General features: G+C 34.3%; 1 protein-coding gene across 9 annotated transcripts in view; it reads right to left on the bottom strand.

Annotated features, from left to right (window-relative positions):
* BLTP1 (bridge-like lipid transfer protein family member 1) overlaps nt 1-25,286 on the bottom strand; it is a 200,550-nt gene that overhangs the window by 99,856 nt on the left and 75,408 nt on the right. For all 9 annotated transcript variants that reach the window (XM_061142286.1, XM_061142290.1, XM_061142293.1 and 6 more), the window contains 13 exons: nt 24,375-24,503; nt 22,304-22,423; nt 21,333-21,613; nt 16,754-17,004; nt 13,811-14,069; nt 11,774-12,611; nt 9,462-9,532; nt 8,762-8,935; nt 8,159-8,279; nt 6,911-7,057; nt 6,224-6,351; nt 5,693-5,892; nt 3,332-3,529 (listed from right to left, as the gene is read on the bottom strand). In XM_061142286.1, coding sequence (XP_060998269.1) covers nt 3,332-3,529; nt 5,693-5,892; nt 6,224-6,351; nt 6,911-7,057; nt 8,159-8,279; nt 8,762-8,935; nt 9,462-9,532; nt 11,774-12,611; nt 13,811-14,069; nt 16,754-17,004; nt 21,333-21,613; nt 22,304-22,423; nt 24,375-24,503 — 2,917 coding nt within the window. The remainder of the gene's footprint in view (nt 1-3,331; nt 3,530-5,692; nt 5,893-6,223; nt 6,352-6,910; nt 7,058-8,158; nt 8,280-8,761; nt 8,936-9,461; nt 9,533-11,773; nt 12,612-13,810; nt 14,070-16,753; nt 17,005-21,332; nt 21,614-22,303; nt 22,424-24,374; nt 24,504-25,286) is intronic.

The following is a 25,286-nucleotide window of genomic DNA, read 5'->3' as shown; positions in this document are numbered from 1 at the left end:
AAATATTTGATACTGAAAGATGAATTCCCCAGGTCAGGAGGTGCCCAATATGCTAATAGAGAAGAGTGAAGAAATAACTCCAGAAAGAATTAAGCGACAGAGCCAAAGTGAAAACAATGCCCAGTTGTGGATGCGACTGGTGATGGAAGGAAAGTCAGATGCTGTAAAGAACAACACTGCATAGGAACCTGGAATGTTAGGTCCATGAATCAAGGTAAATTGGAGGTGGTCAAACAGAATATGGCAAGTGTGAATATCAACAATTTAGGAATCCGTGAACTAAAATGGATTGGAATGGGCGAATTAAATTCAGATGACCATATATTAACTACTGTGGGCAAGAATCCCTTAGAAAAAACTGAGTAGCCCTAACAGTCAACAAAAGAGTCTGAAATGCGGTACTTTTGTGCAGTATCAAAAATGACAGAATGATCTCTGTTCATTTCCAAGGCAAACCATTCAATATCATGGTAATCCAAGTCTATGTTCCAACCAGTAATGCTGAAGAAGCTGAAGTTGAATGGTTCTATGAAGACCTACAAGACCTTCTAGAATTAACACCCAAAAAAGATGTCCATTTCATAAGGGACTGGTATACAAAAATAGGAAGTCAAGAAACACCTGGAGTAACAGGCAATTTGGCCTTGGAGTACAAAATGAATCAGGTCAAAGACTAACAGAATTTTGCGAAGAGAATGCACTGGTCATAGCAAACACCCTCTTCCAAAAACACAAGAGAAGATTCTACACATGGACATCACCAGATGGTCAATACCAAAATCAGACTGATTGCATTCTTTGCAGCCAAAGATGGAGAAGCTCTATCCAGTCAGCAAAAACAAGATCGGGTGCTGACTGTGGCTCAGATCATGAACTCCTTATTGCAAAATTCAGACTTAAGTTGAAGAAAGTAGAGAAAACCACTAGACTATTCAGGAATGACCTAAATCAAATCCCTTACGATTATACAGTGGAAGTGACAAATAGATTCAAGGGATTAATCTGATAAGTGCCTGAAGAACTACGGACGGAGGTTCATGACATTGTACAGGAGACAAGGAGCAAGACCATCCCCAAGAAAAGGAAATGCAAAAAGGCAAAATGGGTGTCTGACAAGGCCTTACAAATAGCTGTGAAAAGAAGAGAAGCTAAAAGCAAAGGAGAAAAGGAAAGATATACCCATTTGAATGCAGAGTTCCAAAGAATAGCAAGGAGAGATAAGAAAGCCTTCCTTAGCGATCAATGCAAAGAAATGGAGGAAAACAATAGAATGGGAAAGACTAGAGATCTCTTCAAGAAAATCAGAGATACCAAGGGAATATTTCATGTAAAGATGAGCACAATAAAGGACAGAAATGGTAGGAACCTAACAGAAGCAGAAGATATTAAGAAGAGGGGGGCAAGAATACACAGAAGAACTATACAAACAAGATCTTCACGACCCAGATAACTGCGATGGTGTGATTACTCACTAGAGCCATACCTGGAAAGCAAAGTCAAGTGGGCGTCTGGAAGCATCACTACAAACAAAGCTAGTGGAGGTGATGGAATTCCAGTTGAGCTACTTCAAATCCTAAAAGATGATGCTGTGAAAGTGCTACACTCAATATGCCAGCAAATTTGGAATATTCAGCAGCGGCCACAGGACTGGAAAAGGTCAGTTTTCATTCCAATGCCAAAGAATGTTCAAACTACCACACAGTTGCATTTGTCTCACATGCCAGCAAAGTAATGCTCAAAATTCTCCATGCCAGACTTCAACAGTATGTGAACTGTGAACTTCCACATGTTCAAGCTGGATTTTAGAAAAGTCAGAGGGACCAAAGATCAAACTGCCAACATCCGTGGATCATCGAAAAATCAAGAGAGTTCCAGAATAACATCTACTTCTGCTTTATTGACTATGCCGAATCCTTTGACTGTGTGGATCATAACAAACTGTGGGAAATTCTTCAAGATGGGAATACCAGACCACCTGACCTGCCTCCTGAGAAATCTACATGCAGGTCAAGAAGCACCAGTTAAAACTGGACATGGAACAACAGACTGGTTCCAAATCGGGAAAGGTGCATCAAGGCTATATACTGTCACCCTGGTTAATTAATTTATATGCAGAGTACATCATGAGAAACACTGGGCTGGATGAAGCACAAACTGGAATCAAGATTGCCAGGAGAAACATGAATGATCTCAGATACACATACAACACCACCCTTATGGCAGAAAGCGAAGAAAAACTAAAGAACCTCTTGATGAAAGTGAAAAAGAAGAGTAAAAAAGTTGGCTTCACATTCAGACAACTAAGATCATCACATCCAGTCCCATCACTCAATGGCAAATAGATGGGGAAACAATGGAAACAGTGACAGACTTGATTTTCTTGGACTCCAAAATCACTGTAGATGGTGACTGCAACCTTGAAATTAACAGACATTTGCTCTTTGGAGGAAAAGCTATGACAAATTTAGAATAATAGAAAGCAGAGACATTACTTTGCGGACAAAGTTTCATCTAGTCAAAGCTATGGTTTTTCCAGTAGTCATGTATGGATGGGACAGTTGGACTATAAAGAAAGTTCAGTGCAGAAGAATTGATGCTTTTGAACTGTGGTGTTGGAAAAGACTCTTGAGAGTCCCTTGGACTGCAAAGAGATCAACCAGTCCATCCTAAAGGAAATCGGTCCTGAATATTCATTGGAAGGAGTGATGCTGAAGCTCCAACACTCTGGCCACTTGATATGAAGAACTGACTCACTGAAAAAGATCCTGATGCTGGGAAAGATTGAAGGCAGTAGGAGAAGGGGACGACAGTGGATGAGATGGTTGGATGGCATCACCGACTCTATGGACATGAGTTTAAGCAAGCTCTGTGAGTTGGTGACAGGAAAGCCTGGCGTGCTGCAGTCCATGGGGTCACAAAGAGTTGTACATGATAGATTAACTGAATTGACTGATCATGGAATAAAGAATTTACAGTATTTTCATCCTACATGGCAAGAATCTAATAATCAAAGATCCAGTTTCCAAAGATACAAAGTTTCTAAAGTTGTTTTATATTTTATGCAAGAATTTTTTCTGAGCTATACACTGCTTTGCTCAGGCACTGATGATTTGTATGTCTAGTTGCTTTGCTAGTTTTAAATCACATGATAATTCCATAAAGATCCACTTACACAATTGGGATGGGGCACTCACTCCTATTAAATAATCTCAGATGCCATACTTTCTGCTTGAATACGCTGATTCAGCTTACTGAAAGTCATGATTGTTGAAAACATTTCAGTAATCTGTGTCCAATTTGTTCCCTTAAGGCAGAAATTTAAAAAGCTTACCTTTTATTGTTAAATTTTCAAGTCCACATTCAAACATTATCCAACCCCATTTTTCCTGGCTGGGACCTATTCGAGTTACATCTGGAACAGCTTGCTGATCAGTTTCATCCACAAAAGCAAACTCATCCAGCTCTTCAAGAGTAAATAAAACTTTGGATTTCTCAAAGGGAATAGCAGTGATTGCACAGGTACCAATATCTATTATTAAAAGAGAACAAAATGACCATTTTTAAAAGCAGAGGTTTGTCTATTTTTTAAAAACAATAAATAATAAATAAATAAAACAAAAACAATAAATAAAACAAAAAACAATAAACAATAACATTTGACACAGTGGTTGTCCTAAAAGGTATCTTAGTATTCTGTCAAAGAAAAACAATGAACCAACCAGTTTCTAAAATAACACTGCCTAAACTCCGGGTGTTGGTGATGGACAGGGAGGCCTGGCGTGCTGTGATTCACGGGGTCGCAAAGAGTCAGACACAACTGAGTGACTGAACTGAATGTCATACTAATTAAAAGGTTCCAGAATCATGTTAAGGTAAGAAGGTGAAAAGAAGATTCCATAATTAACAAATAATTATTCAGAGACAGGATAATTTCCAAAAGATTATATAGAAAAAAGTCTAAAAGTCTAAACTTAAAAAGTTCCTGAATAATTCAGCTTCATAGTAAATTATTTTAAATACTGACTTGTGATTTTACAAAATAAAAATTATTTAAATTAATTTCCTAGACTTAGGAAAAACATTCTTTCCCAGGAAAACTATACCTTTTACTCAAAGATTGCTTTATGCTAACATTTTATATAACAATTCATCACAGACATTGATTGCCGTAATTCCATCATTTTCAATATGCCATATGGACATTAATATCCGAAGTTTTTTACTTTGTCACTTTTTAAAAAAATTTCTTTCTCTGATTACAGCTTATGAATACAGAAAAGCAAAAGGAAGATAAAGAAATTCATGGAAATTTACCATCTAGAAGGTAACTTGCCTACATTTGAATGAAGTTTCCCACCAGCTCTTTAGAGATCATTTTACAAACCCAGCTTTGGTTCCCACATTTCATGTAACAGTCAACTGGACAATTTCTTCAGATTTTTGAAAATTCTTCAAAGATATTATTATTATTTTTTTTAATTATTTTTTTTTATTATTATTTTTTTTTTTGGTCATACATTGATATGAATCAGCCATAGATTTACACGTATTCCCCATCCCGATCCCCCCTCCCACCTCCCTCTCCACCCGATTCCTCTGGGTCTTCCCAGTGCACCAGGTCCGAGCACTTGTCTCATGCATCCCACCTGGGCTGGTGATCTGTTTCACCATAGATAGTATACATGCTGTTCTTTTGAAATATCCCACCCTCACATTCTCCCACAGAGTTCAAAAGTCTGTTCTGTATTTCTGTGCCTCTTTTTCTGTTTTGCATATGGGGTTATCGTTACCATCTTTCTGAATTCCATATATATGTGTTAGTATGCTGTAATGTTCTTTATCTTTCTGGCTTACTTCACTCTGTATAAGGGGCTCCAGTTTCATCCATCTCATTAGGACTGGTTCAAATGAATTCTTTTTAACGGCTGAGTAATATTCCATGGTGTATATGTACCACAGCTTCCTTATCCATTCATCTGCTGATGGGCATCTAGGTTGTTTCCATGTCCTGGCTATTATAAACAGTGCTGCGATGAACACTTGGGTGCACGTGTCTCTTTCAGATCTGGTTTCCTCAGTGTGTATGCCCAGAAGTGGGATTGCTGGGTCATATGGCAGTTCTATTTCCAGTTTTTTAAGAAATCTCCACACTGTTTTCCATAGTGGCTGTACTAGTTTGCATTCCCACCAACAGTGTAAGAGGGTTCCCTTTTCTCCACACCCTCTCCAGCATTTATTGCTTGTAGACTTTTGGATAGCAGCCATCCTAACTGGTGTGGCCCACAGCTATGCCTGTCATTCTTATTGGTACTATATTTTACAGATTTGACTATCTACTTTTGATACCACAATTATTCCATTTTAACAAAGCTGTCAACAGAATGGTTTTAAAAAGAAAGCAAAGACTATAAGGATCATACCGTCTCTGTTCTATAATGAGCAAACAGACACCATGAAGAAAACAGATGGGAGATAGAAGCTGTTCCTAATTTGGGGCCATACCACTCACCTTCCTGCCAAAGTTTACCTTATCTTTTGCAGTAGTTAAACATTCTGTGTTCATCTAGAAAAACCTTTTTCTTATGAAATACTAAAATTAAAGCAATATTCAAAGGAAAAATATTATGTTTCCTGTTGTGAAATCCTCTTACATTTATATATGTCAAAGAAAAAATATATTGTAGACGCCTACCTGTTGTATCAAGACCCCTCAGTTGCCCATGAACTCGATGAATGTTTAACTTGGCTGCAATCTCTTTGCCTTTTTCCACTCCAGCATTTGATCTGAGAGATCCAGATGACTGAGGCTGCATCTTAGTGGCATGAACGTACCTATCAAAATTTGATGTTTTACCAGGGTCGGCACTGTTTGAACTCTCTTCAACCACACCTCTTCATGAAAAAAGAAAGAGTATGATGGTTAACATTTATATAATATAGCTCAGTAAAAATATTTAACTAGTTTAAAAAAAAAAACCATTCCACTATTTTAAATAAACCAATAATTAAAAAATTCTTCAGTGTTTACTGAAAGATAGTATGAATAAAAACTGTGCAAACTTTTAAAAACCCACTTTGCTAATATAAAAATGAGATCTGAAATTCCAATATCAGCCTTGAGTTTTAACATCAGAATTTTCCAAAATATATTGAAAAGACAGTTAAGCCTTGCTTTTACATCCAGCAAGATAGTCACGGCTCAGGTTAATAAACTCTTTCTTACCTGTTCATACGAACTTGTGTAGCAATTCTGTCAAAACACAGCGCTACTAAGGAAACATGAGTCACACTCCTACTAGGAGCTGTATTTGCAGATTCCTCTACTGAGGCTTGTAGCAAACATAGGTTCACCTAACACACAAAATGTCACATACTTCAGAGTTGAAAAGGAAAACGTTACCACTTAAACACAAGATACACAGGAAAGTGAAAAACTATTGTTAGGAATGGCATATCTATCTATGTGTACAAGAGTATAATGAAGGCAAAGCTTATAAATATAAACTCATAAAATAATAATGAAATTCTTGATGGATATGAAACATTTTAGATTTTATTTAATTAACTTATTTAATTTATTAAATAACATTATTGTTAATTAAATGTTAATTAAATATTAAAATGATCATTTAATATTTAATAATTATAATATAATAATTGCATATTACTATACATATTAATGTTAATTAAGTAACATTAAATATTTAATGTTATTTAAATATTAGTAATATATTAACTGACATTCTGTTTAGGTAAACTATTTATATTACATTAATTCTTACATTAGATCATCAAAGAAATAAAATTTAAAAATTTGATATTACACTTTATTCTACCACCATTTAGTTTAGAATAAAAATCACCACAATATTTCCTTTCAGAAAAATTTTTTTAAATATTAAATTTTTACCTTTGGTATGTTAACATTAGCCTGAAGACCTTTAATTGTTACATTATCTTGCTTCATCATAGGATTTGTCTGTGCTTGTCCTTGATTAGTCATTCCTATGGTAGAGTGTTCAGTTTTTGTTCCTCTAACATCTTGCTTAGAAGATAGCTAAAAAGATTAAAAGTAGTATTATTATTTCACAGACCTTTAATAATTTCCACGTCATCTACAAGAGCAACTTGTTATTCACTGTGCTCCTTTATACCTATCTATATACTAGCTGCCATCTGGGTTAGCATTTCCAGTCTTAAAGTCCAAACCTTAGAAAAGCTGGGAAACAGACTGGCAGCCCCAAGGTTGAGAAGAGTGATACAGAATAAAGCTAAATCAGCCTACACAAAAATGGACAGAAAAGATGGCAATAACAATAAAAGGGTTTTTTTTAAAGGATCACCAAATTCTGTGTACTTGAAAACCTATTTGGTTTCTGATAACCAACTCTCCTTGTTGGCTGGGAATATTTTCAAATTTCTTTTGATTTATACTATTCTAGCTCAATTACCTATCACATGAAACACCAATGTATTCTGAATAACTGGATCACTAAAAATAGCTTTAATTTCACCTTGCCTGGTCCCTAGTCCAGGGACAACTCAGATAAACTTGAAATTCAAGTGGACAGTCACTGATGAGACATGACTGCTAAAAAAGTAGCTTTGTGACTCAGACCACAAAGTAAGGAAAATATCACACACCAGAAGACAGTGGCTTGATTCACTGAGGTGAACAAAAATAACTTCAAAAATATTAAGATACAAGTTATCTAATCACAGAGGAAAGTCAAAATAATAAAAAGATTTGCTTTCTCAGAAAACGAATGTACCAGTGCTAAACAACTCTCCTTCACTTAGGACCAAAGCTCTTTAGAAAAGGCTTGGAATTAAACTACTTCCCAAAATAAAAGAAAAAATGCCACATTTTAATAAATATATTACTCTTCTTTAATACACAGCATAGTCATATACTGTTCATGGGGTTCTCATGGGGTCCCAGAGAGGCAGACACAACAGAGCGACTGAACTGAACTGACAGTCATATATGCTCTCTCTTACAGAGCCAATGACATATAAAGGTTGTTTAGAAATGTCCACCTGTATTCCAATTTAAATGACTGATAAAGTTTTAGTATATTCAAGTTTCTTGAGTTTGGCTACTATGTACACATGAGGAATACTCTATTGCCGCACTCACTCAACAAAAAGTTCTTACATTTTCTGAGAAGGTAGTCTTGCTATTTTGGACAGCTTCCCTGAGGACTTTGACGTGTAGATCATCCACAATTGCTGCTGGATGACGAGTACTAGCAGAATGAACCATGGCTTCAATATACCTGAGGAAGAAAAACAGCAAATGAGGCATTTTAATGTCACTTAATACTGTGATCTAGTTTATCTAGTCTATCCTATTATGTTCTATTCTAGCTGTTATTCATCTTAGTTTTGTCTCCTTAGACTATAATCTCTTTGTAGGACAGAGAATACATTATTTCCTCTTTATCCCTTCATTAACCTTAGTAACTCCGTTCCTGGGTATTTGGTCATTTTTATGCTCAACAGACCAAAAGCAAAAAGTAGAAAATGTAATATAATTATTATAATATATAATTATTTAAGCTGAGAAAGGAACAAATAATAGCTGAAACACAGTTCCTTTTAAGTATATTTTCATTTTTACTCAATCAAAATAGAATCTATCATCAATAATTATTCATCATTCTTTTTCATGAAAATATTATATCACATACACTAATCATTATCACATACACTTATTATTTTATAAAATAGTAGTTGTACTTTTACACAAAATTAATACCTGTCTAAAGCTTCAGCCACTAGGGGAGTCAGAACAATATCAACAGTTCCTTTTACTTCAACTATGGCTGTGGTCCTAGTCTGGGAGACTGGCTGATCCAGGGTCCACTCTTCTGTTAATGTCTCATCATCAGTGTTATCAACAGCTTTCTTCTCCAGCGGAGTATATGGTGTACTATACAATTTAACAAGCAAAATATATATTTAAAAGACCACACACACACACACACAAAATAGCAGTTGGAGTCTCTTTAATCTTTAAACTTGTAATTATTTCAACTACAAATTTCATGAAATTGGACTAGACATGTCCCAAATACTCTTCAAGGACAAGACAAATGAGGCACTAAGATGCAAGCTGATCTAAGATGGTTAACGCATTACATATAAAACTTTTTTGATATACTTATTTGATGGGACATTTCCAAAATATAAAATTTGTAATACTAAATTCTTGTTAGTTCCCAATTTTAGTATGTCAAGTTGTGGTTTGCATAGTATATCTAAAAGAAATGCTACTGAATGCTCATAAATGTAGGCAAAGCCATGAAAGACAACAGAGTTAAATTATTTGGGCCAATTAATTCATAAAATAAATACTATGATCAGGTAAAGAATAGTTATTTCTCAGAATAAACTCTACGATCTAATAATCAAGAAAGACTGACTTAAAATCTCAAAAGTTCATAATTTTTACTTACTTTGAAGTTGATCCTGAAAGTTGCATTCCTCTGTCTAGTAAAGAGTTAGCTGTGAGCCCCTGTTTGATAACCTAGAATAAAAGAAAACATTACTTATAGACTAGAATTACAGTATTAGTTATTCTCTAACTTTATGTTATAAACTGATATTTCTCAATATCCAAATTACCTTGTTAATGTGATTTTGATATGTAAGATATAAATATTTAACAGACAAATTGAGAAAATCACAGAAAATATTCAACTGTCAATTTCATCTTCTGATTATTCCAATGACAAAGCAGGGCTGCAAGGATTCAGCAACGAGAGTGGACTACACTACTAAAGCTTAAAAATAAGCGCGTCCAATGTCTTTCCTCCGTAGTTCCTCTTTAAACTGGACTTTACTTAGAAAAAGCTAATTTAAGAGTCTTGTAGCACAATCGGCTTTTATTTTCTTTTAAACTTCTCATTTTATGAAATTTTAAACATATGCAAAAGAAGACAAAATAGTATATAACTAGGAAAGAATCCTAGAGAAACATTAAATTATAGGAAAAACTAGATTGTATTTTATATCATGCGTGCATGCTAAGTTGCTTCAGTTTGGCCATCTGTTTGTGACCTCATGGAGAGTAGCCCATCAGGCTTCTCTGTCCATGGGATTCTCCAGGCAAGAGTATGGCGTGGGCTGCCATGCCCTCTTCCAGGGATATCCATAAAAGATAACAAAATAAATAATGTACTTAAATAACGAAACTAAATCCTTTTAAATGTTAGCCTGTTATTTAGATCTAGTGAAGAAAAAAGATTTTATGTTCTATTTTTGAAGTTGTCTAAAGATATGAACTCTAAAGATATGTCTACATTTGACTGCCTGAGCAAAACAAGATTTATTGAAAATACTAAAATATTAATAATTCTAACTTCTGACAGCAATTCTTCAAAGCAAGTACCATTCGGTTTTATACTAAAACATTCATATACCAACATATTTTCACATGGAATAAAGAGAACATTTTAAAATTTTGGCATGGGCAATTTATCTCAGGCAAGATAAGAAATGGGTACAACCTCAAAATAAAATCTGTGACTGTTACTATGTTTCTTCTTTCTTCAATACATATTACTCAGTACATACATCTGTAAGGATATTCCACTCCATTTATCACATTTCCATCATTACGTAAGTCCGAGTATATCATGTATTAGACTACTGAGACAGCCTCCTAAGTCATCACCCCACTTCCTCCTTGCTTGATGACAATTCACTTCTACTTGGTAGCCAAAATATAAGAGATCATATCACAATTCCTTAAAACTCCCATGAAGCTTTAAGGTCCTGGTCCTATTCCTTGAATATAGTACCCCTAAATCTTCCCATCTTCAATTCTTCCTCATCCTTTAAGTTTCAGTTTAAATATTACCTCCTGTGATAGACCTTTCATGTTAATACAATCTAGACAACCCGACTATCTCCCATTATTCTCTATTCCAGCATCCTTTGATTATCTTTGTAAGACTTCTCAATTCGTAATCATACACTGTACTTATCTATTTATCTATATTAACTGCCTAACTATAAGCCCCATGTCTGTTTCCTCACCACTGAACATCAAATGGTTAATACACAGTAGTATATAACAAATATCTGAATTAACAATGAGAATATTAACATTTAGACAGTTTAAATAAGAATATACATTACACATAAGTAAATACCACATAAAATTCTTAAATGTTAATCAGTTCCATAAGATGTTATAGGCTCAATTTTGGTCTTTAAAATCATAAAGGTCTTTTATATATTTATAAAAATGTTTTCATATTGGCTTTATCACTAAATTTATTTTGACATATTTTTAGCTTTCCTATCAAAAAGCTATTTACAGAATACATTATAGAAATGGACAATAATCAATTGATACTAAATTATAAAATCTCATATATCAAGTATGCAGAACTGGATTTGCATAGAAGCAGTTATGGATTAACAGAAAGAATACCAACTATTAAAAACAATTCCAAAATTTTACTTTTAAGACAGAAAATATGAATTCACAGAGACTTGATACTAATCTCAGAATATAATGTAGACATGGACTATGTTAATATTCTGATAATCAAGTCTGAAACTTTTCCTTAATTTTATATGCTTACATTTATAAAACTCATCAATAAACCTGAGGCTTACTGTCATACATGAAGCCATGTCTTCAGGAATTTTATCTTTCAGAAAGGTAGCTAAATACTGAGAGAGCAATTTTTAAAACATCTTAAAAATAATTTTCCTAAATAAATTGATCAGTGAAAACTAATGATTTAGCTTATACCTTAAAAGTTGGAACAGAAAGCTGTTCAAATGATGATGAACTTTCTTCACTGGTTGGTGTTTCCAGATCAAGGGGGCGATGCAGTGAGGACTTAGAGGTTCTTTTGTTGGTTGGATGCTTCACTGACCAATTAATTACCTGGAACTGTGTAAGGTAAGTCTGATAGCAATTCATCACAGGTTGCTGAGAAGTAATCTGTTCGCTTTCTATTGTTTTCTCACTTTCTACAACATACAGATGCTCTATAACATCATCGTCTCCACCTAATGCAGAAACAAAGGAAGCCTGGGAAGGGTGAGTTTTGAATGGCAGAGTCCGGGGATCCTGAATGCTTTCTCCCTGGCCAGTAAGTGGTCCTTCCACACTGTGATATATGGAACCCCTGCTATAGTCAATCTGCTGGGCTTGCTTTTTCTTCTTTTTTCTACCTGGATAAGTTCCAGGGCCTTCATCGCTGCTAATGGGCTCAAATTCTTCAGCTGCAGAAAAGTAGGCTTCACTATCAGCCATTGACATGCTGGAGTCCATTGATCGATATTGATGAAATGAATTAGAGTCTGCTGATGGTGTGTATGGAAATGAACCGAAACTTCTCCTCTGCTTTGGTGAATCTAGTACATTTTCATCACTTCTGGAGACATCACTGCTAAATTGGACTCCCACTGTAACAGGCTGCTTGTCCCCATAAAAAGCAGCAGTAAGGCTCTTGGTACTTCCAAGTCGGGTGGAACATACAGAGGCTTGTCGTTTCAAGGGAGATCTCAGAGGAGACTGACCTACTGACTTTTCCTGAGTATTAGGAGATACAGGGCTGTTTCCTGAAATTTCTGTAGGAATGCTAAAACAGAAAGAAAAACTATTAACATTTATTGCACATCACATAATTTAAGTACAAATAGAAGTACTTGTAAAATCTTTTTGTATTCTTTTTACAAAGAAAGATGTAAACTTTTATAATAAAATACCCACAGAAAGTAGCAAAACAGCACAGTATATGTTCCTACCCCATACAGTTCCAAAAACAAAACAAACAAAAAAATGGAGTCAGCTTAAAACGGAATAAAAATTTAAAGAAACCTGGAGTATAATCTATCCATAATCCATGGACACTAACGGATTTGTAAACTTTTTATTATTCCCATATTCATTAAAAGTTTATTCAACAAAATATGCCAGGTGTCTTTGATCAGATAAGAGGAAATAAAGGAAAGCAATAAGTCATAGATAACTCCAGTATTTCTGACTTCAGCAACTGATATACGAGTGCCATTTACTGAGGCATAACAAGCCAAGCACGATAGGCACAAGGTCACTTTTTAATATGTTGAGTCTGAGCCATCCATGAAACATCAAGAAGATGGCTAGGCTCACAGGGACACAGGTATGGGATGGAGTTTTTACACTTATAAGATGTTAACTACAGATCATAATTGAAGCCAAATAGTTACTAAGACTGCTGAGGGAAATAGTAGAGTGAGTGGTGAGAAGGGTACAGAACAGAATCTTAAGGGATAACAACATTTAACAAATGGCAGCTGTTAAGAATAACAGAAAGAAGAATGCAAAGGAAAAAAATGGAGGACTTGGAAATAGAGACCGAGAGAGAATAGTCAAGGACCTGGGCAGGGGGTGGGGCAGGGGGATCTGAAATGTGCTATCAAGTCAAGAGGAAAGTGATTTTCAAGAAGTGAGTAATCAACTAGGGACCAAAGGGAAGACCAAAAATTATTCACCACACTGGAAGGCTAATATCCAAATGTTAACAACAGTTCACTTTCAGTGGTGGGAGGACAAGAAACATTCATTTTTGTTATACTTTTCTGTATTTTCTTAATATCTGTAATGAATAGTATTAATTACTCTTGCAATCAGAAAAACAACAGCAAACAGGTATTTAAAAATAAGTTCAAGAGGAGAAAAAATTGTCTACAGCAAGTGAGCTGAAGGGGGGGAGGGATTTTTCTTGCCACAGGTTTAAGCACTTATAATCCTATAATCCTATTACAATCAGGTTTCTAAATCTAACTGAACACTGACCTTGCTTGGCCATCATCTCTTTTTGTACCATGCAAGAATTCTTTTTGAACCAAATGGTCATCGGCAACAGAAGAGGGACTTTCCTTTTCGCCAGCCAAGAGAGGCTGTGCAGCACTGGAACTACTGTTCTCCTCGGAGGAAGAGGATGAGCTATGAGATCGTAATGGTACTTGAAGACTAAGGTGCTGAGTTTTCCTTTCTACTTCTGTTCCCACTGATTTGTTTTCCCATTCTTTCCTCTTCATGCCATTCACATTACCTAAACAAACAAAATGTAGGTTACATAAACACAATAATTTCAAAAACAATTTATGAAAAACATGAGAACGCAATCGAATACCCTGTTGCTAAGTATGTAGTTGTTTTTAAAAAGCACAAGTAACTGATTTCATATAGCAATATGCTAAACACTACAGAAAGATATCAACATACATATGAAACCAGAGTTCACAGACTGAATTTCTTCTTTTTCAAATAACTATTTATATGAAAAATTTCCAAATTAGAAAAATTTCAAGAGTGGTAACAAATCAAAGCTATTTTACTCAAAATTATCTATTTTAAGCACTTTGCCCACACTTGCTCAGTTTATAGTAACAGACATAGTATTTTGGGAACCACCTAAGAGTAATTTGCAGTCATGGTTTTTTACCCTAAATACTCAAAAGGTGTATTTCCTAAGAATAATACAAAAACACAGTATAATTACAACTTGGTATATTTGGTGCTGATACCATACTGTTATCTAGTCTACCACGTGCTTTCCAATCTTCTCAAAAGGCCCAATAATGTCCTTTAAAGCCTTTGCCCTCTCCAGTACAGGATCCAATCTAGGACTGTATACTACTGCATTCAGTCGTCATGTCTTCCTGGATCTGGAACATTCTCTCAGCCTTTTATGAGAGCCCTGTGATGTGCTATGTAAATTGGGGGCAAACAGCGATAAAAGGAGAATTCTATAGCTGCTTAGGGAAAAATTTATATGTGTGTGTGTATATATATAGGTGCCCTACTTCCCCTCTCCTCCAGCAATCCTTGTGCTATTCACATGAGAGGAACCTGCTAGTAGGAGAAAACATCTCAACAAGTAGAAGGCAATTCTAGATAGAACTTAAGTGGTAAGAAGACGTATGAACTTAGGATACAAGTAATATTTGCTTCTACTATCACGAATGTAAAAATCACAACCAAAATCAAAAGAAAAATAGGTTTGATTCACTTTTAAATGATAGGAAACTAGTATCTACTGACCTTCCAAGGAAATTCTTTAGTTATACCAATATGCCCTCCTTAATTCTGTCCTGACACTCCATCTATATGTGGCTCCTGGAAAACTCAACAATCAGAAAGTCACATACTTATGAAGGGACTATGAAGGGGCTAACTTCAAGCTTCCCTGCGCAAGAAACTTATGGCAGTTTACCAATTACAACTCATTCCTGAGGGAATCACTAGGAGGCACAGACACTCTCTATTACATAAGAACTAAAAGGAGGCTTCTTTTGTTCGCTGTTAGAGAATTTGCTATTTTCTCCCTTTTATACCATGTGCAAATTCCCTGTAGATTTTCTTCCTTGCATGTGTGATGGTAAAAATTTGATCTACAGATTACAGAATCAAGCAAAGTCTTTATAAATAGTGCCAGCTGTGTATGGTTGAAAAAACTAAAGTGGCTTTGATAAGTGTGATTCTGGTTTCTGCTCAGTCACATACATGACTGTATGACTTCATGCAACTCAGTCTCAGTGATGAATCTCAGTTATTTCACCAGAAACAGGGAAAATAAAGAACTCACATGGGTAGCTTGAGGATGAAACAAGAAATGCTTATGACTATCTTTAAAAACAAATATTATTCAAAAGCAAAAAGGTAATATTATAATAAGATAGCTAAGTAAATTCTGTTTCGTATCTTTCTTGTCCTTTAAATGTCTAGAAGTTTTGGTATTTGCTGATTTTGTAAGGTAATCTGCTTTTATTCTGGTAAAACTGCTGAAGTCAAGTAACCTTAAACTAGCATGTACAATTTATTAATATTCAGTGAAAAATCATTTAAACAAGAATTTGGCATACATATTCCCAGTTCTTTCCTCTAAGAGCTCCATATACATGACAATCAAGCCAATAAATTCTTAAAAGTTAAAACTACTTCTTTTCTAGTTTGTCTACTGACAAAAGGCAGAGCTAAGTTAATTATTTTGAATTGATCAAGGGAAAAGGGCTAAATACTAGTGCAATATCAAGACTTTTCCTGAATTTCACTTCTTGTCAGTATGGCACCTTTAGCAGTAGGTATTGCATTTAATTGTAGGAATACACAATTAAGAAACACAATGGAAGATGTATTTCTGAAGTCTTTGGAGAAAAGATAATAGATAGATACAAATTCAATATGCCTAAATCCACCATTCATTGTTCATACTAAACTCATGTATCTGTAAAGTTATCCTACAGGCTCTACGGAAACATCAAATTTATTGACATGGATGATTTAAGTCATAAGAAGAGTATTTTGCAAAAGTAGTGGATAACATGAGAGCCAATAGTATAAATATTACTATTGGTAAGTTTTTCCTATAGAAGTAAACTGGTAAAACAATTGTAACCTCAAAGCACAGCTATTCCTAAGTGTATTTCTGGAATCTAAGTTCTAGGGAAATAATGATACATTTGCAAATATTTAAAGTTGGGCTAGGAAAAATCACCCATGTTAACAGCAGGAGATCTGTACAATAAATCTACTTTTGCCTTGTGCAACTCTGAAAAACTCACTAGGTCTTATCTGGCTATAGGTAAATCACCTGCAAAACAAAGACAGATTATAATTAAACCCTATATAAAAGACTGCTCAAAAAACCAATCTGAGCAAAGAAACACTGAACTTCTCTCAGAATGACATCAGAATGAAGATAATAAAAGATAAACATAAGTGACAACACACTACCATCTACAATTTTGGGAACTTCTTTGGTAATAATCCATTCTCCAGGCTGTAGCAGAGACTGTCCATAATACATATCAGACTCTGCACTTGTGCTTGAAAATGCAGAACTACTGGAAGGTGTCAACTCTTCAAGTTTGAAGAAATCTAGGCCAGTTACTGTGCCACCAAAGAATCTGCAGCCACCAAGACAACCACACTTGTTCTTACACCTCTTATTCTTCAGGGTATCATCAGGCCACAAAAACCACAACCTAAACAGAACACACAACAAAAGAAACAAAAGAACGACAACATAACAAAAACTCATTAAGAAATCAGAAACTTTTGAGCATATAATTTAATATGTTAACTGTTAATATTTTTAAAAGACAAGTTAAACACAAAGGTTTGTTTTTACTATGGACTATCTTTTTAATTATTTTGCCTTTCTTAAAAAAAATAGTCTCACCATGGTGAGATGAAAATAAGTAGGAACAATAATGAGAAATAGAACATACATTTTTAAAAAATCAAAGAGATAAAAATATATGTATATATAAATTAAACATTTAAATTCACTTTAAAGACAGCAGTAAACATTCTCAAAAGAACAAAAAATTTAAACACTAATTTAAAAAACAGAACTATTAGTATAGATTATGCTTAAAAGATGGTAATATTTAGCATGGCAAAGACTTAGTCATATGGTAAATTTAGTACACCAAAATGTTATAAATATGAGGCAAGTAAGAAATTCTCAATAAAATCAAAATAATACACCACTCTATATTTTAGAAAAAAAAATTGTTGTGATTTTGTAATAAGGACTCTGAATGAAGTATTAAGAATTAAGACAGTAAGAGTAAATGTCTGTAAAATTCTTTAGGCTCTGTGAGTGACTCCCACACAAAATTATCAGCCATTATTAACTACCCTCTTCCTTAAAAATATTATATTATAGAAATCTGAGAAGTATATCTTTATTACTTTTTCAACTTTAAATAATAAAACCTCATATTAACAGTCCATTTTTCTAAGCATTTCCACATGCATTATCTCACTAGATCCTTAGGGCTCTCACAGGAAGACAGAATAAGTATTTCATTTCCTTTTTACATTCATTCATTTATATTTCTTGAAAATACCTACTATGCGCCTTGTATGGTGCTAGGCATAACCTTATCCATATGAAGTTATAGTACAGAGGCAAAGACGGTCACACAAATAGTATCTAATTATAAATTATAGTAAGTGCTCTGAGATAAAAAAGAGGGTGTTGTGACAAAGAACATAATGAAACATTGTTACAAAAAGTAATATTTGAGATGTGAAAGATGAGGTGGAATAAATATATCAAGTTAGAAGTGAACAAATAAATATATCAAGTTAGAAGAGAAACATCAGTCTGGGCAAGACAAAAGGAAAAATATGTATAATGTATGTAAAACCCCTTATGCAAAATCTGGAATACAGAAGCTGTGCAACAAATGTAACCTACCCATCCCTATCTTTATATAAACCAGTGTACCAGTTCTCAAACTTCAGCTCACATTAGAATCGCTGGGAGGTGTACATGTATGGCTGAGTCTCTTCACTGTTCACCTCAATCACAATACTGTTTGTTAACTGGCTATATCCCAACACAAAATAAAAAGTTTAAGTAAAAAAAAAATCACTGGGAAGGCTTATTAAATTAATTTCCTGGCTGCAGTCACCATCTGCAGTAATTTGGGGGCCCAAGAAAATAAAATCTGTCACCGTTTCCTCTTTCTGCTTTTTCCCCATCTATTTGCCACGAAGTGATGGGACTGGATGCTATGATCTTAGTTTTTTTGAATGTTGAATTTTAAGCCATCGTTTTCACTCTCCTCTTTCACCCTCATCAAGAGGCTCTTTAGTTCCTCTTCACTTTCTGCCATTAGCGTGGTATCATTAGAGCTACCATGTAGGGAGAAGCAATTCACTGCGGGCAGGTAAAAGCCTTACCTATTCTTGCTGGATATGCCAAGAATGCAAGGCTCTGACCAGGCTATTTCTCAGGGTTCTGGAAAAGAGCAGGCTCACTCCACTTACTATAAAAGTGGTAAAAGTTACCTAAGCTCAGTGTTCCTCTTCTGTAATGCACCCTACTATGTGCAGACATCCATCATGGGTCTTTTCTGACATCCCTATGGGACTCAGGGATAGGGGTGTCAGGTTTAGCAAATAAAAATGTTTGTGCCCATGTAACAGGTGGTGTATACTTATACTAAAAAGCAATCTGTTGTTTATCTGAAACAATTCTAACTGCACATCCTGTATTTTCTCTGGCAATCCTATTTGTGGGACAAGGGTAGCCAATGCAAACACATTTGACTCTGGCTAGTACTTTTGCTGTAATAAAGTCCTGTGTCTCTCACCAGGTTTCGCACGTCTTCTGCCAGCAATTAGTATACTGTGGCAGGATAACTTCTTAGCTAATAAGTAGGATAAAATCTCAAACTTCACAATTTTTAACAAATCACAGCACTGAAACTAACCTCAGTGAGGCACCCTAAGTCACATGGAGCCACCTCTTCAGCTTCACTATCACCCTCCTCTACCATCTGACCTATCAAAACAGGCACTGTCTTCATACCAACTGGCTTCCAGGGCAAGAGTGCACAAAGAAACCAAAATTTTTTTTAAACAATATTCTCCACACATGAGTTTTCTTACTAAGATTTATAATATACCAGTATCTTAAATAAACCTAAAAGATTAATGTAATCTCAATAAAAACCTCAATAGGATTTCTTTTACTAGAAAAACAGTTCTTTGGGGAAGATTAATAGGTGAAAATATCTAAACATTTTGTGAAATGAGTAGGTGTTAAGTATTAGTTTTTTTTTTTCTATATTTGAACAGATATTTGCAAAAAAAAACTATTTACATCCTTGGCTTTATTAATGCACACACACCATAAAAAAAAAAATCCAGATGGCTTAGAGTTTTATGTTAGTAACAAAAAAAGAATAGTAAAAAATAAAATACAGGGGTCATGTGATTACTAGCAAAGAAGTGCTCTCAAATTAGTACAAAAAAATTATAAAACGGAAAGGTGAATACATTTGAATACATAAACTTAAATTCTGTTTAACATAAGAAAAAATAAATGAAACTGCAAAATATCAGTAACAGGGATCAAAAAAGGGCAATAATCTTTATAGCGTTCTTAAAAATTGGTAAGAAATACACCAAGATCCCAATAAATAAATGTATATAGGATACTAGCAGGTAATTCACAAATGAGGGAAAATATCCAATAAATATCTGAAAAAAAAAGTATTAAATAATCCCAAAATAAAGAAATGCAAAATAAGACAGAGATACCACCTTTCAGTTACTGTAAAACACTCAGAGGGTGGCAAAGGTGCAGTAAGACAGAGACTCTCTTAAACAGCCACTGGGAATATACATTGAAAAGCGTCCAGGAAGTAACTTGGGAAAGCATATCAAAAGCTCAGTCTTTAACAGTCACACCCCCTTCTGAGGAAACTATTTAAAGGATATACCCAGAAATTGTGGGAAAAGCCATTTACAATGAAAAATTTAGAAACAATCTATATATTTAATATATGGGAAATGGCTAAGTACAGCTCACAGACCCCAGCCTTGACTCAGGAAAAACAAGCTGCCAAAGGGCTGCAGCCAATGAAGAACCAGACAGCCTCCCCAATCTCCTTTCCTCTATAGAAGCAAGACCCTCTCCTCTATCCTCCAAACTTGCCTATGTTTTGCCAAAGTTTGCTTGTCTTGAATCGCAATTCTTTGCTACTCCCCTAAAATCTTACTTTGCTGCTGGTAAAAACAATAAAAAAAAAAAAAAAGTTTTGCTTTTTTTTTTTTAAAAAAAGGTAACAATTACAGAAATGCAGAATTTTAAAGTGCAAATAAAGGATGATTTCAAGCTTAACAGAAATACATTAAAAATACTGGGAAGAAATGTAACAAATTCAATGTGGTAGGATTATGATAATTATTTTCCTTTATTTCTTAATAGTTTTCTCTATTTTTAAAACAAGCTTTGTAAACTTTATAAACTTTAGAAGGGAAGAGATGAGGATGGAAAAAGTCATACTATTATTTTAAACAGATGTAATTCAGTAAGAAGCTTTGGAAACTATTTAAAAATTATTTCTTAAGGTTTAGGTACTTTTTGTCTTCCCTGCAACTGTGAAGACCTACAACAGAAGTTTTGTAGAATAAATGGTGATTAGTAATGGTGTTTTCTAGGAGTGACAAATTGGAAGTGGAGGGCTTTGGTGAGAAAGAAGGGGTGTAAATGCATTACAAAATGTTATGGGGGGCAGTAATTTATATTTGTTTCACTGTTGACACACATAGCATGGGCTTAGAAACATATCAGAAAATATTTTTTTCCCAGCAACCACACCATCAGAGATGATAAATACTATGTGATTATTTAAATATCAAATTCTTATTTACTCACTGAAGTGTACCCAGCACAATCACATTCAGTCTTTAAGATGTTCTTATTTTATTCCTAGCAGTAGGATTTCCTCTATAATTATCTAGTACATTTCATTGAACTTTATTACCATTCCTAAATTTCACTTACCTCTTAGTTCTGGCATCATGAGTTTCTAAGAAATGTCTTTGGGCCTCATGTTTAGAATGATGATCAGCAGCTAATGCAATATCAACAGTGATAAGTCCTAAGTTGGCTGACCCAGCTTCAAGCCAATAGGCCCTCCGAAGTACTGCAGGCTGAAGTCCAACTCTAGAATTATTTAACTGTTCAATGTATTGTCTCACTTGAAAATCCTGAATTGCAGCACTTATTCCTTCCCCAACTGACTGATTGTGGAGATTACAGTCTGCAACCCGAATTGCACCCATCTAAAGTTGAATGAAGAAAAAGAAACAAAACTGTAGTTTCTGTATTTTTAAGCAACTTATTACAGTAAACTATAGAATAAGTAATTATTTCAAATAGCCTGACAAATGGAAGAAAGAAAGGAAAAATGAGAAAGTGGAAACAGAAAAGATAAAGCAACAGAATAAAAATAAACATTCAAATTTAAAAAGAAGGTGAAAGGAGAAGACTATAATTCCAAATGAAATGAGAGAAGGAGAAAAGAAAAATAAGAAGGGCAGCAACAGATGAATCACAGACTCTCAATGCCTGATTTTCAACAGTAACCCTTAAAGCAGCGGTGGCAAACAAATGTTTCCAGGAGCCAGGCAAGAAGTTAAATAAATAAAGCCTAAAGGCATTCAAAATTAAATTGTCTAAAAACATTACGAGTTTATGTTCCTGTCATAAAAGCAACCTATTAGTTTATATTCCAGCCATAAAGCAAGGTTATAAAAATTCAGTAAAAGAAAAAAGTAGTGAAAGTATGTCTTAAAAGAAAATAAGACTGGAAAAGAACACAGGTGAATTAAAAAATAGAAAGCTCCCTCCTAGAATGTTGTAGTATTCTGTGATGGCAAACTAAAAATATGTGATTTACTTCAAGAAATAGAGGTTTGGTTTGGCTAAGAGGAAAAAGGATTACACTGACCAAGAAACAGACAAATGTGTACCTTTATATTTGTAGCACAGCCATGCTCCACAATATAAATGTCGGCTCCATCTACTGCTAAACGAGTCATGGTATACTTCAAGTCATCTGAGGTTGGACAAGGCCCAGGAATACAACTCAACTAAAATGAAATGGATTCAACTCTTAATTCTTCACCATCAATTAATTATTTTGATATGTAAGTGTGCTTATTTAACGAAACAAAATTCTGGTTACATGTGTATTTTAAATGAGCAATTTCACCTTTTAATAATGATAAATTATATATAGATATATTTATAATGAGAAATGAAACAATGAGCAATTAAATTCTTGCCAATTAAGAAAACTAACTCATAAATAACCATATGTCACTTTCATTCAAAAGTGACAACATTAAATTGACAGAATAGAAACCTAATTTGTTATTAAAACTCAAAAAGAATAGCAAAGTAAACTGATAAACAATATCACAGGTTTATATGAACTGTATAGGAATTCAAAGTTTTAAGATTTATTTAAGAGTATTTCATACTCCATACACATGCACATTTTTACACATCCACAAATATATGAACTGTAAATGTTACGGTGATATCTTGAAAAGTCCACACACACTTATTCTTGTTATTTTATTATTTATTCCTAAAACATAGATTTAGTCATGATTAGGTTGGAAGATAACATACACATCACCAACTTCAATGAACTTCTTTGTGAAACAGCAGCTCTGAGTAAAGTACCAACCCCACAGCATGTACTCTGCTCATCAGTAGCAGAGCCAGGACTACAAGAAAGGCGTCTCATAGGACAGTCAGTGTTCTATACTAATGTATTTCCTCCACACAAGATAGGCCTTTTAAAAACTCTGATCTAAAATGACAGAATATCAGGGCCTGCAAGGAGTAGCGGCTGACTGCAAAGGGTTACTAAGGAATTTGCTAAGGTGACAGAAATGTTCTAGATCTTTATTGGCGGTAACGGTTACATCAGTACCTGTAACATTTCTCAAAACTCCAACTTAAAACGGGTGAAACTGTATGGAATTTACGGCTCAACGAAGCTAATTTTTTTTTAAATTACAATACAACTTAAAGCTTTCAGTATTAAAAAAATAATAAAGGGAGGCGATGCCTACAACATAAACAAATCACCCATAAGAAACTAATGACTAAGGAACCAATTCCCCAGAGCCTGGTGGTGTGTTTATAACAAGAAAAAAGTAATTTTTATCACCAATTATAGCTGTTTTATTGATGATAAATAAGCACAGGTTACTGATTTTTTTGGATATAAAATTAAAAGCTGAATGAATTATTTCCAATTCACAGTAATACAATAGCAAACATATGGTTTGTATACAAAAGAAAAAAGAAAGGAAAGACACAGAGAAAAGAAACTGGAAAGAAAAGCCAAATTGTTAGAAATGGTTATCTCTATGATGCAGAATTGGGGTCAGCTATTTTTCTTTTCTGAAACTGCACTGTTTCAAGTTGCTCATTTCTCAAATGAACATACTTTAAAAAATATTCCACACCCCAAATTCATAAGGAACATTCTTTACTACAAAATAACACCCTGTATCTCACTATACATGATTTCAGGAATTATTATAAACTTCCTACAACCCTCTTCAAAGTAGTGTAATAACCCTTAGCCGCAGTAGTGCAATGTTGTAGAAAGAGCATAAGATTTAGGGTCAGGAAACTAGGCAAATGCCCAACATGATTAATTACATTATAGGAGAACAGGTGTGTTCCAGAAGGGTCTGCCAACAACGTCATGCAAGGAATTCAACCTTCCTTCTCCACTTTCTAAATCTTCTACGTAAGTGCACAGCTATATCCCAAAGAGTTAGTGTAATAATGCAGAAAGATGTTAATGTTAACAATAAAAATTTAAGAGATACAATTTTATAATATCTCCATTTACTTGTGAGTGTATGTTTTAGGAATTACCTCATTTTAGATATTTACAACTAAATAAAAATGACTATAAATTAGCAAAATAATTTTATTAATTGAAAAAACTGAACTTTCATTTTGAAAAAAACCATAAATGTTTGTAATACTGCTAACATATTTTTAACATACCTTGGATTCACAGAAGCGTCGATCAATTCCATGCTGACATACTACTACTGATTTTGGTCTTTCCAGTTCATACTCTCGACATACCACATGAAAAATAAATGTCTGTCCCCACTCCAAGAGACAAGCCAGCTACGAATAAGCCATGACAGGTTGACAACACTGTTAGCGTCCTAAACAAGTGTTCACGGTTCAAAAGTTTATCAAGAATATTAATACAACTTGAAAGAATCCAAACAGTGCTTTATACCTGCTATATAATCTACTTGTTAGCCAATATAATTTTTCTACCTTGACATCATTTATAAGCTTACGTTAATGTTCATTTGTAAATGACAAAATGCATTGCCAAAATGAAAAATCATTTCAACTGAAAAATGAAACTTCAGCAACCTCTAAAGCCAGTTATTTTTCTTAAAGGTTTTATCTTTCTTCTTATATGACTAGTCCGAATTCTGTGCACAGAAAAGCACCTAGAATTCTCTATCTGACAATAAACCAAGGTTCAAAGTGAAATTTATATCTACTAAGCTAAAATTTTAGAAAATCAGGTATTTGAAGATTAAAAGAACTTTCATGAATAGAAGTTTAAGTATATATCAATTTTCATCAAATCCTGAGTTTTTAAAAAAGCTTAGGGTCATAATTTATCAGTTTACAATAAACACTGAGCCAGGGGTATACACTGTATTATCCCTGCCCCCCAAAAGTACATAATTTAAATTCTCAGAAAATATGAGTTTACTTTTAAAATACACAAAGACTAGAATAAACACTAAAAGCACCAATGGATTCATGAACCTTGAGAGAAACAGTGATGCCAGGATTTCAGTGTGGAAGAAAGAGAAATGTTTCAACTTCTAATAAAAGCTGAGATTCTAGCAATCTTTAGATTAAAAGAACTGTGTCCAGTCT

Source organism: Dama dama, chromosome 5 (assembly GCF_033118175.1).
Source record: "Dama dama isolate Ldn47 chromosome 5, ASM3311817v1, whole genome shotgun sequence".
In the NCBI taxonomy this organism is placed as follows: domain Eukaryota; kingdom Metazoa; phylum Chordata; class Mammalia; order Artiodactyla; family Cervidae; genus Dama; species Dama dama.
This window is presented reverse-complemented; position numbering and strand designations above follow the sequence as displayed.